Raw genomic sequence first — 15,280 nt, 5'->3', positions numbered from 1 at the left:
CAGGGATGTCTGCTACGCACGGACGTCCCTGTGCGGCTGCATCAATGCAGCGTTACTAGTCCGGGGCTGGCCCGGAGCAGTCAAGATGGATGGCCCGGACTGGCTCAACCTCCCACCTGGAATTCAGACGGCCCCTGCAATGTAGTTGGGTGAGATGGATTGCCTGGCCCATCCCCCTCGCAACCCCCACCAGTATGCTTGCGATTTTTTCTTCTTCACTCGAGTATAAGCCAAGGGGACATTTTCAGCCCGAAAAAATGTGCTGAAAAACTAGGCTTATACTCGAGTATATACGGTATATGCCAAAACAAAATGCCCCCCAAAAGGGGAAGTTACCCATCTGTAGGCAGTGGAAGTGTGGGTGACATACAAGCCCATTATCTTCTGAAGAAGTGCTACTGTGCATACTTTGGAGCATTGTATGATGCATAAGACTCCATACACCAGTTGGGCAATCTATTCAACAACATACACCACCCCCTCAGTCCCACTACTATCTATACCATGTTGGATTTAAACTGCTGCAAGAAAGAAGGAGGATCCCCTTATTGAATCTAAACAAAGAGATAGACATATTAGTATTTTTTTTTTTTACATTTAAAGCAACTTATAAGTATTTTTTAAGGCCAAAAAAGGCAATTGAAAAAATAAATAAATAAGAATATATATGTGTGTGTATATATATATATATATATATATATATATATATACATACATACATACATATTGGTAGAAATCTTAGTTTACTGAAAAAGTGCTTTTATATTATGTTACATGAAAAAAATTTGTTTTGCTAATATATTTTTTCTTTCTCTTTTGCACTAGGTGACTTCACTATTACAGGTATGTGTTCTACTTATATTGCTCCAGTATGATGCATTTATCTAAAAGTAATTTTTATTTTTGCTTTCTCTTTATGTTATTTTCTATTGATCTTGTATTTTCATCTTTTTCAAAAGGAAAAAAGCTGTTTGGTAAGATGTAAAAATGTGTGCCGCTTCCTTAACACCCACATTCCAGTTACAAGCCAAGCCACTCGTGTTGTGGTTAATGTAAAGCACTATTAACGCTACTTGTATTTTATGTGTGTGTTACTGACGGGATTACTGCCACAACTCATCATTGATTTCTGTCACTGTAAGACTGGACCTGGATACATGGATCCATAACATCATTCTCATAGTAGAAATTCTCTTCACATTTGTAAAAAATGTGTTGACACTAATAGGTTTATTGCTAATGAATGTGTCATATGACATAACACACAATAGCTAGTAAAAGTATCAAGTGTCCATCAATGGAAAAGAATTTATATCAAAATTTAAAAAAGAAAAACATTCACTCACATGCACATACATGTATACACACAAAACAAGAAAGCGCACACCACTTAAATAGTTGCAATGGCTGCCTACGTATCAGTGTTTGACCCTTGTATAGTGTATGACCCTTGTATACTAGCCGAATATGGACCTGTTGCCTTATCAAAAGAGTAATGAAACAGATACATTTATATGGTAACATTTGAATAAGGTTGCATGCATTAGTTGTTTTGCATTGTGGTTCAAAAACTTGATACATTTGTACATATCTTTACAGTGTGCTACATATAATGTTAAAGTTACATCATTGATGAGACAAAAGTCCATCAACTCTCTCTTATTTCCCTTCTGAAGAAAAAAAAACATGTGACATGTTTCAATTATCTAATACAAGGGGAAAAACATCTTCCCGACTCAAAATACAGGAATCAGAATATATGCCCAAATCAATGTACACCCTCTAGAAATCCAGTTCCCATAACTTGTAATATATTTTTGAAGAAAGGCATCCAGGCGCCCCCGCTCTTAAACTGTGCAATAAACCAGACATCACAAAATCATGTGGCAGAGATTTCCATAGTCTCGCTGCTCTTACAGTAAAGAATCCCTGTCTTTGATGCCCCCTTACCATGGTTCCCGGCCAGTGCCTAGGTATAAAAAGATCACTGCCCATGTACTGGCCATTTATATATTTGTGTGACTTTTGTCCACACTAAATTCCTCATCTGTTGGGAACCTACTTTGAGACTAGATATTATACTTGTGCTTTGTTCACATTTGCATAATGCCAGTATCAACGTACAACAGCCTAAAAGAATCCGGTTAACTTCTAATAAGTCTGTTAGGCTTCTCTAAATTATCTCTTGTTTTATGGGAAAATAGTGCCGCATGTAGTGTCATGTATGTCATAGTATACCAATGAACCATTTACAAATAGATAGGAAGATGCCTGTGGTCCTTAAAGGGGTATTATCATTTCCTCTTCTATAGCATGGGGATAAATTGCTGATTGATGATGGTCCGCTCAGACTCCTGCTGATCCCCAGAATTATCCTAATGAACAGTGCACTTGGTAATTGTTACGCCTAGCGCTCCGGGCCCCCGCTCCTCCCCGGAGCGCTCACGGCGTCTTTCTCCCTGCAGCTCCCCGGTCAGTCCCGCTGACCGGGAGCGCTGCTCTGTCATGGCCGTTGGGGATGCGATTCGCACAGCGGGACGCGCCCGCTCGCGAATCGCATCCCAGGTCACTTACCCGTTCCCGTCCCCTGCTGTCATGTGCTGGCGCGCGCGGCTCCGCTCTCTAGGGCGCGCGCGCGCCAGCTCCCTGAGACTTAAAGGGCCAGTGCACCAATGATTGGTGCCTGGTCCAATTTGCTTAATTGGCTCCCACCTGGTCCCTGACTATATCTAACCTCCTCCCATGCACTTCCTTGCCGGATCTTGTTGCCCTTGTGCCTAGTGAAAGCGTTTGTGTGTTTAAAAACCTGTGTACCAGAACTTCTGCTATCTCCCCTGACTACGAACCTTGCCGCCTGCCCCCGACCTTCTGCTACGTCCGACTTTGCTTCTGCCTACTCCCTTGTACCTTGCCTATCTTCAGCAGCCAGAGAGGTGAGCCGTTGCTAGTGGATACGACCTGGTCACTACCGCCGCAGCAAGACCATCCCGCTTTGCGGCGGGCTCTGGTGAAAACCAGTAGTGTCTTAGAACCGGTCCACTAGCACGGTCCTCGCTATCCCTCTCTGGCACAGAGGATCCACCTCCTGCCAGCCGGCATCGTGACAGTAGATCCGGCCATGGATCCCGCTGAAGTTCCTCTGCCAGTTGTCGCTGACCTCCCTACGCTGGTCGCCCAGCAAGCTCGTCAGATCGCCCAGCAGTCGCAACAGATCGCGCAACAAGATCACCAGCTGTCGTACTTGACCACCATGACACAGCAACTCCAGTCACAACTACAGCAAGTACAGTCACAGCTACAGCAGCAACAACCATCTCCTCCGCCAGCTCCTGCACCCCTTCCGCGGCGAGTGGCCGCTCCTAGCCTCCGCCTGTCCTTGCCGGACAAATTTAATGGGGACTCTAAGTTTTGCCGTGGCTTTCTTTCGCAATGTTCCCTGCACTTGGAGATGATGTCGGACCAGTTTCCTACTGAAAGGTCTAAGGTGGCTTTCGTAGTCAGCCTTCTGTCTGGAAAAGCCCTGTCATGGGCCACACCGCTCTGGGACCGCGATGACCCCATCACTGCCTCTGTACACTCCTTCTTCTCGGAAATTCGAAGTGTCTTTGAGGAACCTGCCCGAGCCTCTTCTGCTGAGACTGCCCTGCTGAACCTGGTCCAGGGTAATTCCTCTGTTGGCGAGTACGCCATACAATTCCGTACTCTTGCTTCTGAACTATCCTGGAATAATGAGGCTCTCTGCGCGACCTTTAAAAAAGGCCTATCCAGCAACATTAAAGATGTTCTGGCCGCACGAGAGACTCCTGCTAACCTGCATGAACTCATTCATCTAGCCACTCGCATTGACATGCGTTTTTCTGAGAGGCATCAAGAGCTCCGCCAGGAAAAAGACTTAGATCTCTGGACACCTCTCCCACAGTCTCCACTGCAATCTGCGCCTAGGCCTCCCGCCGAGGAGGCCATGCAAGTGGATCGGTCTCGCCTGACCCTGGAAGAGAGGAATCGCCGTAAGGAAGAGAATCTTTGTCTGTACTGTGCCAGTACTGAACATTTTTTGGTAGATTGCCCAATCCGTCCTCCACGTCTGGGAAACGCACGCTCGCACCCAGCTCTCGTGGGTGTGGCGTCTCTTGATGCCAAGTCGGCTTCTCCACGTCTCACGGTGCCTGTTCGGATTTCTACTTCAGCCAGCTCTCCCCTCTCAGCCGTGGCCTGCCTGGACTCTGGAGCTTCTGGGAATTTTATTCGGGAGTCCTTTGTGAATAAATTCCGCATTCCGGTGACCCGTCTTGTCAAGCCACTCCACATTTCCGCGGTCAACGGAGCCAGGTTGGATTGCACCGTGCGTTACCGCACGGAGCCCCTCCTAATGTGCATCGGACCTCATCACGAGGAAATTGTATTTTTTGTCCTTCCTAATTGCACTTCTGAAGTTCTCCTTGGACTACCCTGGCTTCAACACCATTCCCCAACCCTGGATTGGTCCACTGGGGAGATCAAGAGTTGGGGTCCCTCTTGTTCCAAGGACTGCCTTCAACCGGTTCCCAGTACTCCCTGCCGTGACCCTGTGGTTCCTCCTGTATCCGGTCCCCCTAAGGTCATTAAGGACTCTGCCTGCCACAGGAAATGCCCCTCCCCCCCTCCCAGTCCCATCAGGCAAGCCTCTGTGTCCCCTCATGGCCCTCGTCCTGGTGTCACACTGCCCCGTGCCAGGTCTCGCCCTCTGCCCTCTCTCCCCATTCCTACTCCTGCGGTTCTGCCTGCCGTTGAGGAATCCCTCCATCCTTTCCCGGTGTCCTCATCCCAGGGGAGGCAGTTACCGGACAAAGAGAAGGGGAGACCTAAGGGGGGGGGTACTGTTACGCCTAGCGCTCCGGGCCCCCGCTCCTCCCCGGAGCGCTCACGGCGTCTTTCTCCCTGCAGCTCCCCGGTCAGTCCCGCTGACCGGGAGCGCTGCTCTGTCATGGCCGTTGGGGATGCGATTCGCACAGCGGGACGCGCCCGCTCGCGAATCGCATCCCAGGTCACTTACCCGTTCCCGTCCCCTGCTGTCATGTGCTGGCGCGCGCGGCTCCGCTCTCTAGGGCGCGCGCGCGCCAGCTCCCTGAGACTTAAAGGGCCAGTGCACCAATGATTGGTGCCTGGCCCAATTTGCTTAATTGGCTCCCACCTGGTCCCTGACTATATCTAACCTCCTCCCATGCACTTCCTTGCCGGATCTTGTTGCCCTTGTGCCTAGTGAAAGCGTTTGTGTGTTTAAAAACCTGTGTACCAGAACTTCTGCTATCTCCCCTGACTACGAACCTTGCCGCCTGCCCCCGACCTTCTGCTACGTCCGACTTTGCTTCTGCCTACTCCCTTGTACCTCGCCTATCTTCAGCAGCCAGAGAGGTGAGCCGTTGCTAGTGGATACGACCTGGTCACTACCGCCGCAGCAAGACCATCCCGCTTTGCAGCGGGCTCTGGTGAAAACCAGTAGTGTCTTAGAACCGGTCCACTAGCACGGTCCTCGCTATCCCTCTCTGGCACAGAGGATCCACCTCCTGCCAGCCGGCATCGTGACAGTAATGTTTGGAAAGCCTATAGAGAATGGCTATTGTAATGTTACAGCATTCTCGGAATCCAGGGATCCAACTTATTGTAGGAGACAGACCTATGGAACCCTTTTCCTGCAATCAGTTGGATTGAAAAGCAAGCTGGGGAATGAGGTGCTCAACCATGGGCTTCCCCACGCTATATCTAATGATCGGCATGGGTCTAAGGACTGAGATCCCAACCAACCTTAAAGGGGTACTCCGCCCCTAGACATCTTATCCCCTATCGAAAGGATAGGGGATAAGATGTCAGATCGCGGGGGTCCCGCCGCTGGGGAACCCCGGGATCTCGGCTGCAGCACCCACCTATTGCTGCTTCCGGTAGCGCTGGAGGCTCTCATCCTAACGCCTTGCTACCACGGTGACGGGAGATCGTGGCGTCACGACTCCGCCCCCAAGTGACATCACACCCCGCCCCCTCAATGCAAGTCTATGGGAGGGGGCATCACGGCTGTCACGTGCCCTCCCATAGACTTGCATTGAGGGGAGGGGTATGACATCACACGGGGGCGGAGTCGTGACGTCACGATCTCACGTCACCATGGTCGGGAGCCGAATCCTCCAGCGTTCCGGAGCCGCAACAGATGGGTGCTGCAGTAGAGATCCCGAGGGTCCCCAGTGGCGGGACCCCCACAATCTGACATCTTATCCCCTATCCTTTGGATAGGGGATAAAATGTCTAGGGGCAGAGTACCCCTTTAATTTTTGACATGTCTGTGTGGCATGTCAGAGGTTTATTAAAACAACAGTAACGCTTTAAAACATCCATTTAATATACATTATTGAAAATATACCGTATTTATGGATCACATGCATATCAGTCACATTTTAGTTACCCTAAGATATTGTAATAGCAAACATTACTTCTCAAACCCTCTACAGGAAATTTTTGCCTAAATAGATTACAGTTTCCATGAACAGAATGTAAACCATGGAAGGCAATCCTTGCAGGTTAACAGCCATTCAGCAGCCTTAGGGAAGGCTTTGGACGCTTGTAACATAAAGCAGAACACGCTTGTACAGTCACTGTTATGTACATGAGTTGTTAGGTGCAGCATAATAATAATTCCACATTTTGTCCACAAAACTTTCCATTTTAAAATTGCACAAGAGCTTAACTTTTATAGTAACTAATTCATATTGGGCTATAAATACACAACCGCTCAGCCATTTAATAGCACTGCTAAGTGACACAGTTATATCCTTCTGTAAACATTCTATTAGAAGCATGTCCATTGACTTACCCTAAAGTAAACAGAAGGTCCAGGTATTTTTTTTTTTGTGATATGATATTCTTAACATGCAAAAACAATCATAAAAGCTTCAAACTCAAGGAAGCAACACCAAAAGTTTATAAATGTACCATAAATACATATCATTCATATTTACTAAGTGTACAAAAATAAGGTTGCAGCAGCACTCTTGGTCAAAAAATGGAGGCTCTTAGCACACTTTTTGATCAAAAAGTGTCCCCCATCCACCATGCGGTGGTGGCCTCATTTCGGATGGGACCCTAACACTTATTCCACTCACCTCTGCTGGGCATATAGCCTCTGACTGGGTGACATGCTGGATTCACTATCAATTTAAAAAACTTCCTGTGAATAGGGAGGGGTGCACGGCTACAGAGGGTGCCACTCACCCTAACTTGCACAGCAAAAACAAAAAGAAACATAGCCAGCACAACTACCTAATACACAGTTGCACGCTGCTGTGGCAAAAACTAAGTACAGGGATGTGGAATTCCTATCGCCCGACGCCCGGGACATGCAGTTTCGGGTGCTAGGCAGGTGAATTTTTCAGGCCCTTAGACCTGCTTTGGGCCTGAAAGCAACCCGACAAGCACGACGGTGCTCAGAGGGGTGTATGGAGCAGGCTCCGGACTCGTTCCCGCTCCATACTCTGCAGCCCCCGGCTGTTTTCAGTAGCTGGGGGCCGCCTCTATTAGCCAGCATGCGGCGATTGCCATGGCTGGCTATTAACCCTTTAGATCGCCGCTGTCAAAGCTGACAGTCGCATCTAAAGGGACATGTGAATGCTCCCTGTTGGGCTACTGGGGTGGATCGCCCCCCACAGCGTGATCGCAGGAGGGGGGGGGGATGATACACTATAGAGTTAGCTGGAGGGCTTACCTCTACTTCCCTGGTGTCCATGGCTCTGTCATTGATAGAGCCTGGCTGGACTAGACTCTATCAATGGATCGCGGACCACACAGATCAATGGAGTTCAATAGAACTCTATTGATCTGTATGAGGAATCTAATGATTCCTCCTAAAAGTCCCCTAAGAGACTAATAAAGTTTTTAAAAAAAGTTTTAATAAAAGTTTAAAAGACACATTAACACCTTCCATATTAAAAGTTTAAATCATCCCTCTTTCCTACATAAAAAAAAAACATATTTGGTATCGCTGCGTGTGTAATTGTATGAACTATTAAAATATAACATTATGTATCCCAAACCACAGAATTGCAATTTTTATAATATCCCAGAAAAAAAGTTAAAAGTGATTAAAAAAGTTAGATCAATACCAAAATGGTACTGATAGAAAAAACTGATTATGGCGCAAAAAATGAGCCCTCAAATGAGCTGGTATGCAGATTTTATTATTTTTTTTTAAAGCTACAGAAAATGGCAATTACATTTTTTTTTTTTAAAGTTCAGTTTTTTTTTTTTTTTAATCAGTAAAACATGACCGAAACTATACAAATCTAGTATTGCTGTAATCAGGCCGACCTAAAATATCAAAATAACAAGTTAGCTCAACCACAAGGTAAATGTAGAAAAGAAAACCACCAAATTTGTTAAATTTTTACTATTTCAATTTCACTTCACCAATATTATTGTTGTAAATACTAAGTATACAAAAAAGAAGGTTGCAGCAGCACTCTTGGTCAAAAAATGGAGGCTCTTAGCGCACTTTTTGATCAAAACGTGTCCCCCATCCACCACGCGGAGGTGGCTTCATTTCGGATGGGACCCTAACACTTCTTCCACTCACCTCTACTGGTGAGTTTACTAGATATATACAGTATGTGTATATAGGTACCTTCTTTAGTATCTATAGGAACTCATACTAATTTGTTTATTCACTCATTCTAATTTGACTTGTGCTAAAATAATAAAATTTAGATTACATATTGACAACTTGTTAAGCTTTTTTAATAGGTGGAACTAAAAAGAACATAGATGACATTACTGAACATAGGACCTTGTGACCAAGTGCCCTTTTGGCATTGGACCAATGTGTGTATGTTCCAGCATCACCTCCAAACGGCTGGAAATGTTTTGATGATACTTGGTACACATGTTACTTATATTATTGTCAACTAAAAATGTAGGATAGTTAAATTAACCCAAAGCCACTCCCATTTGCGAGGGTCTGGGTTTTCATCTAAAGTCCCATGCAAGTCTATGGGACTTCAGGTAACCTACTCCACAATCTCTGGTCTGCATCTCCTGGTGAGTGTCGATCCAGCTTGCCAGCCATGCCCTCCTGCAAGCCACGCCCCTTCTACAACGTCCCTTTTTTGGTTTTTGTTCAAGGCCCAAAACACCATATTTGCCCAGAATATCCACATAACAGGTCCAGCTACTTCCCCCACAAAGCCAGACCCCCTTCTATTTTCAGCCTACAATCTCTTTATCACAGGACAGGATATGAGAATGGGATATGAGATTGGGATATGAGAAAGTTTAGGTAGGAAGACCAGGCAAAGCCAGGTACCCTGTTAGTGTAAACGAAAATTGTATCATTCAGTGACAGCAGGCAGAGATCTTAAAAATGTAATGAAAACACAAATGAAAACAAATAAAATGTTGTATACAATATTTTACAAAAAAGGAAAAGATCCAGCTCCCAAAAAGAAAAATTAAAAGTCCAAAATGTAATTCACATGTTTAAAAATGGGTGAAAACCAAACGAGGATAAAAGCATATCAGAAACGCTAACGCGTTTCGAACCATTTGGTTCTTAATCATTGCCAGGATTAAGAACCATATGGTTTGAAACGCGTCGGCGTTTCTGCTATGCTTTTATCCTCGTTTGGTTTTCACCCATTTTTAAACATGTGAATTACATTTTGGACTTTTAATTTCTCTTTTTGGGAGCTGGATCTTTTCCTTTTTTGTCAAGCATTGTTCACTCCAAACATGCGGTTGGACGTCAATTCCGTGCTTCCTTCAAACTACTGAAGTCTTCCTACACAAGTCTACATATGGTGGTGAGCTGGGTTTTCATACATTGCCTTTTTTTTGCTTATACAATATTTTAATCACCTTTTATCTATGCAAATCAGGAAAAACCTCTTAGAGAAAAACCATGAGAAAACATCTCTATACCAACACACAAAACATATTTATTGACTATCATTTGCGTCGAACCATTATATAGAGAAGTCAGCATGCCTAAAACAGAAAGAGCGCCAATTGACTACATTTTAACACAAATTCCCACATCACCATTATAACTAGTGATTTGACCAGTGAGGAAATGGGAATGAATTAAACACAGAGATTGAATTTTCCTATTCAACCCAATGGAAATGTTAATGCAGAGCTGGAGTGTCTCATGTGATCACCTTGGTGGAATAAATTTGCTAATGCCATAATACTTATATGTAATTGTAAATACAATTAAAAGGAATGGGCTGAGCCCGTGCTACTGAAGCTTTCCGAGATGGGACCTGGCATGCTTTTAAGACAGAATTACCTTTATTTAGCATCGGAGAATAACTCCTTGGAGTGTATTACTAAGAGGCTTTAAGCAGTATTTATGGAGGAAAAAAATAAGAGGGAACCATCCTTTTTAATTAAATCTATTTTTCCCTTTAAAGTAAAGATGTAATTGAAAGCCTAGACATCAAGAACTAAATTTGCTCAAGGCGTTTGTTAGAACCAACTCGCCTCCGTGTATACTCATCAAATGCTTCATTACTATACAAGTATTATTCATGGCTGTTGTGACAGTGCGCTCAAGACATGGATTCCAAATTGTCACTTGAATTAGTTTATGTTATACAGGCAAAAAATATATTGTACATGATGTAGGGTTAGGGCTAGGCGGTATACCAGTTCATACCGAATACCAAAATTTTTGGGCTGCACGTTATGAATTATAACCCATACCGCAATACCGGTTTGGCACCCCCCCCTCAGGAATGAATGAATTATCACTCGCAGCGCGTTGTCCCCACATTGGAGAACTAATCACATGTGACCCGCGAGCGCTGTTCTGCCCCCCCCCCCACAATTAATTATTAGCCCCGCACTGCGCTGTCCCCATCGGGGTACTACTCACATATGTCACCCACAAGCGTTGCCCTGCTGACACTCTATACCAGTGTTCATCAACCTCCAGATGTTGCAAAACTACAACTCCCAGAATGCTGGGAGTTGTAGTTTTGCAACATCGGGTGGTCCGCAGATTGCAAACCACTGCTCTATACTGTATCCCTATGCCCGGGCTGCAAAAGGTAAACAAAATAAACTTTAACTCACCTTCCCCGTAAGTCCGGGCTTGCTTCCCAGGGAATGGAACGTCGGAAAGCCGTCAGCCTATCACCGGCCGAAGCGATGTTCCGCCTCAGCCAGTGATCGGTTGAGCGCACTGTCATGTAAGAAGCCGGCTTCTTACATGACAGTGGGCTCAGCCTATCACCGGCCGAGGCGGAACATCGCTGCTCCCGGTGATAGGCTGACGGCTGTCCAACGTTCACGTCCCCAGCGTAGGGCCGACGTCGGAACATGTGTTAGTTTTATTGCAGGCCGGACATAGGGATACAGCATAGGGATACCGCACATTATAGAGAGTGTCAGTGCCGGCGGCTGCAACAAACAAGAGGACGAGGAGAGCAGCGCTTGCGGGTTAATACACCGATGGGGACAGCGCAGTGCTGGGCTAATAATTAATTTTGGGGGAGGGCGGAATACCGTGATATACCGTGGAACCGCGATAAGTTACAAAAATACCGCGATACGCATATTTGGCCATACCGCCCAGCCCTATGTAGGGGTATGCTGTGCTTTTATGGTGCATAGATGTAGGCAAAGTTTGTCATAAAAGAATTCAGAGTTTGGATTCGTGACTTGATAAACTGTTCGATTTTACACAGAATGAAAGACGGATTTAAAGTGGTACTGTCATTTGGCAGAAATCTATCCCGGTCTCAGTCTGAAGTGATTGTGAATTATAACCAGTTGAAGTACGCAGCAGCACTGATGTCACTCCCCGGCTGTCACTCAAACCTGTCTCATTCACATAGATTCTAATACAATGAATGATTTGTACAGAGCGGCTGGCTGGGGTTACCATGCACATTTCACAGGGTTATGACTTGAGATCACAGTGGGTCTTAGGGCTGAGACCCAGTGCAATCTAAATTTATTGACATTTATGTCAAATGTTTTTCCATATAACAGTAATGCTTGCTTTAAAGCTTATGATACCAAGTTTGAAGAACATTTTACAGTCAAGTAAAAATAAATATATAGCCTTTATTACTTTTCTTGTGCCCATTCTAAATTACAGAATGTATTATACTCTCGAGCATCTACACAGAACTTATTCTGGTGAATTGTGTTCTGGAAAGGGTTGATTACTTCAAATACTAGATGTAGTGTGAACACTGTCCCAATATAATACAGGAGCAAGGGTGAGCTGCTGGGGTGGGTTCTGACAACAAGTTGGCCGATTATTTTGAATTACAACCAGGCTGTTATGTATTAAAGGGGTACTCCCATGGAATTATTCTTATTTTTTTTTTTTTTTTTATTAACTGGTGCCAGAAAGTTAAACAGATTTGTAAATCACTTCTATTAAAAAATCTTAATCCTTCCAGTACTTTTTACGGGCTCTATACTAAAGAGAAATCCAAAAAAGAAATGTATTTCCTCTGATGTCATGACCACAGTGCTCTCTGCTGACCTCTGCTGTCCATTTTAGGAACTGTCCAGAGCAGCATATGTTTGCTATGGGGATTTTCCTCTGCTCTGGACAGTTCCTAAAATGGACAGCAGAGGTCAGCAGAGACCACTGTGGCCATGACATCAGAGGAAATGCATTTCTTTTTTGGATTTCTCTTTAGTATAAAGCTTCTAAAAAGTACTGGAAGGATTAAGATTTTTTACTAGAAGTGATTTACAAATCTGTTTAACTTTCTGGCACCAGTTGATTTAAAAAAAAAAAAATAAATTAAAAAAAAAAGTTTTCCACAGGAGTACCCCTTTAAGTTACTGCACTTTCTGTGTAGAATGTATATCTACACAAGAACTAAAAGATGTTTTAGACATTGCTTTATGTTAAAGAAGAACTCCAAGAACCCCAATTTATTATTACTCAACTCCTTTACTTTGTGTTTCAGTTACATAGATATAGATATATATATATATATATATATATATATATATATATATATATTTATTTATATATGTTTTTTTTCTCATTGATGGTTTAGTTGCTGGAGGTTTATACAGTATCTAGATTTATTTCCTCACAAAAAGAATAATATAAAGTAGATTTTTACCTTCAAAAGACACCATAGCCTAATTAGAATCACTGATAGCAGCTAAGCCTACAGGTATGCATTAGATGAAGAGCAGTGACTAAAACTTTAAAGGAAACAGGAAAGGATACAATTTGATTTTATTATAGTAAAAGAATCCTGAATGTTTCTCTCTCATATTTTGACAAGTAAGAGGATATTCTTTCATTACATTCTCTGCTATATCTCATTTGTCTAGCGCAGAAAAAGCCAATCCTGTAATATTATTGAATTCGGAAAGTAAGTCAGCAGGTATAAAACTGTTACAATTAATTTAGCTAATCTATGTGCATCAGAAGCCTGGCGTTTTGAAGCAGACGTTCCATAAATGTGCTAGTTTCTATGAAGATTTGCAGTAATAAAAGCTAGAAATGTACTGAGAAAACCACAGGAGGACAAAGCAGACCTAAATCCTTTACTCAGGGGCTTGTGGTTTGTTTTACTCCGTCTGTACTGTGTCCCATTTTACAAATAAGGGAAAAGTATAGATTAGGACAACGAATATGCATGTATTGAAACTCTACATAGTATAATAATATTTCAAATATAACATTGAGTTTACTTCCAATATTACTTCTAGTACATATGTCTAATATTACATTGATTACATTAAATTTTATTTAGAGGAAAAAATAATCTTTAAATATTAACATTGGACATGTTAGACGATTTCAAGTAAGTGGAACTCCACCTATGGCTAGAATGGAGTTGCCCTTGACCTAAAAAGGAATATCTGCCCTTTAATATCATTACATATATACATAGAGAGAGAAAGAGAGCTTTTTAGTGCTTGCAGTTCTGTTTTTCTGATACAAAGCTCCAAATCTCCTGAATGGACATAGATCTAAAAATTTACTTGCAGCTACCTCTAGAGGAAGCATAGGAGCGCACACCATGGTGTTTAAAGGGGTACTCCGCCCCTAGACATCTTATCCCCTATCCAAAGGATAGGGGATAAAATGGCTGATCGCAGGGGTCCCGCAGCTGGGGACCCCCGGGATCTTGGCTGCCGCACCCCTCTGTCATTACTGCACAGAGCAAACTCGCTCCGTGCGTAATGACGGGCGATACTGGGGCCAGAGCACGTAACGTCACGGATCCGCCCCCTCGTGACGTCACAGCCCGCCCCCTTAATGCAAGTCTCCCATAGACTTGTATTGAGGGGGCTGGCCGGGATGTCACAAGGGGGCAGAGCCGTGACGTCACGATGCTCCGGCCCCTGTATTACCCGTCATTACGCATGGAGCGAGTTTGTTCTGTGCAGTAATGACAGAGGGTGCGGCAGCCAAGATCCCGGGGGTCCCCAGCTGTGGGACTCCCGCGATCAGCCATTTTATCCCCTATCCTTTGGATAGGGTATAAGATGTCTAGGGGCGGAGTACCCCTTTAGGTTATGTTTATAAATTAACAAGGACAGAGTTGTAGACCAAAAAACAAACCTCAAAACATTACGATAAAGGTGGAAATGTGCTTTAAGGTTTGTAGACCTTCCAGTTTCTCAGTATGTTATTGGCTTTTACCATAAAAAAACTTGGTCATGCACAAACATTCCAGCAATTAGTAAGGGTGCAAGCTCAAGTACCCCCTTCCAAGGACATAAAAATTATCAAAATGTAAGCCTTCATTCTATTACTGACTAGCTTTTGCCCGCGGCTTCGCTCGCGTTAAATTTGGGGTAATATAGTCCCATCTATTTTCAACAATTCTACATTCATTGTGATAGATACCAAACTAAAGGTAAATTATAGTCAGAATAAAGAAACAAAAAAGGGGAACCCGCCTTCTTGCGCTGCTTATATACTGTGCGGTTGCTGCGCATGCAAATATTTTCGTGTTTTGATAGATTTTTTGGGAGATTATTATTATGTTAATACAGATACAGACAGACGTTGGTTTTATTTAAGAGTAGTGGTGCACAATTTTTTATTCAAAAATCAACCTAATCTTAATTCATACAAACTTTGAACCCCCGTTTCACCCCTTCAGGGGTGGAATTTTAGAAATGTTAAAACACGTGTTTCATTATCTCTAATTGTTAGCCTAAAAACAAAGTTTAATGCTTCTTGCTTCAAAAATTACGGACTTCCATACAGACTTTCAACCCCCTTTTCACCCCCTTAAAGGGGTACTCCGGTGCTTACACATCT

At 43.8% G+C, this 15,280-nt stretch overlaps 1 protein-coding gene and 1 long non-coding RNA gene across 6 annotated transcripts in view; one reads left to right on the top strand and one right to left on the bottom strand.

Annotated features, from left to right (window-relative positions):
• The window catches only part of SLC8A1 (solute carrier family 8 member A1), a 568,703-nt gene that overhangs the window by 469,228 nt on the left and 84,195 nt on the right, over window positions 1–15,280 (top strand). For all 5 annotated transcript variants that reach the window (XM_056567535.1, XM_056567539.1, XM_056567534.1 and 2 more), the window contains one exon: window positions 826–843. In XM_056567535.1, coding sequence (XP_056423510.1) covers window positions 826–843 — 18 coding nt within the window. The remainder of the gene's footprint in view (window positions 1–825; window positions 844–15,280) is intronic.
• The window catches only part of LOC130362666 (uncharacterized), a 67,170-nt gene that overhangs the window by 7,768 nt on the left and 44,122 nt on the right, over window positions 1–15,280 (bottom strand). The window lies entirely within an intron of this gene.

Source organism: Hyla sarda, chromosome 3 (genome assembly GCF_029499605.1).
Source record: "Hyla sarda isolate aHylSar1 chromosome 3, aHylSar1.hap1, whole genome shotgun sequence".
In the NCBI taxonomy this organism is placed as follows: Eukaryota; Metazoa; Chordata; class Amphibia; order Anura; family Hylidae; genus Hyla; species Hyla sarda.
Note: the sequence above shows the minus strand (reverse complement) of the source record. Positions and strands in the feature narration are given on the sequence as shown.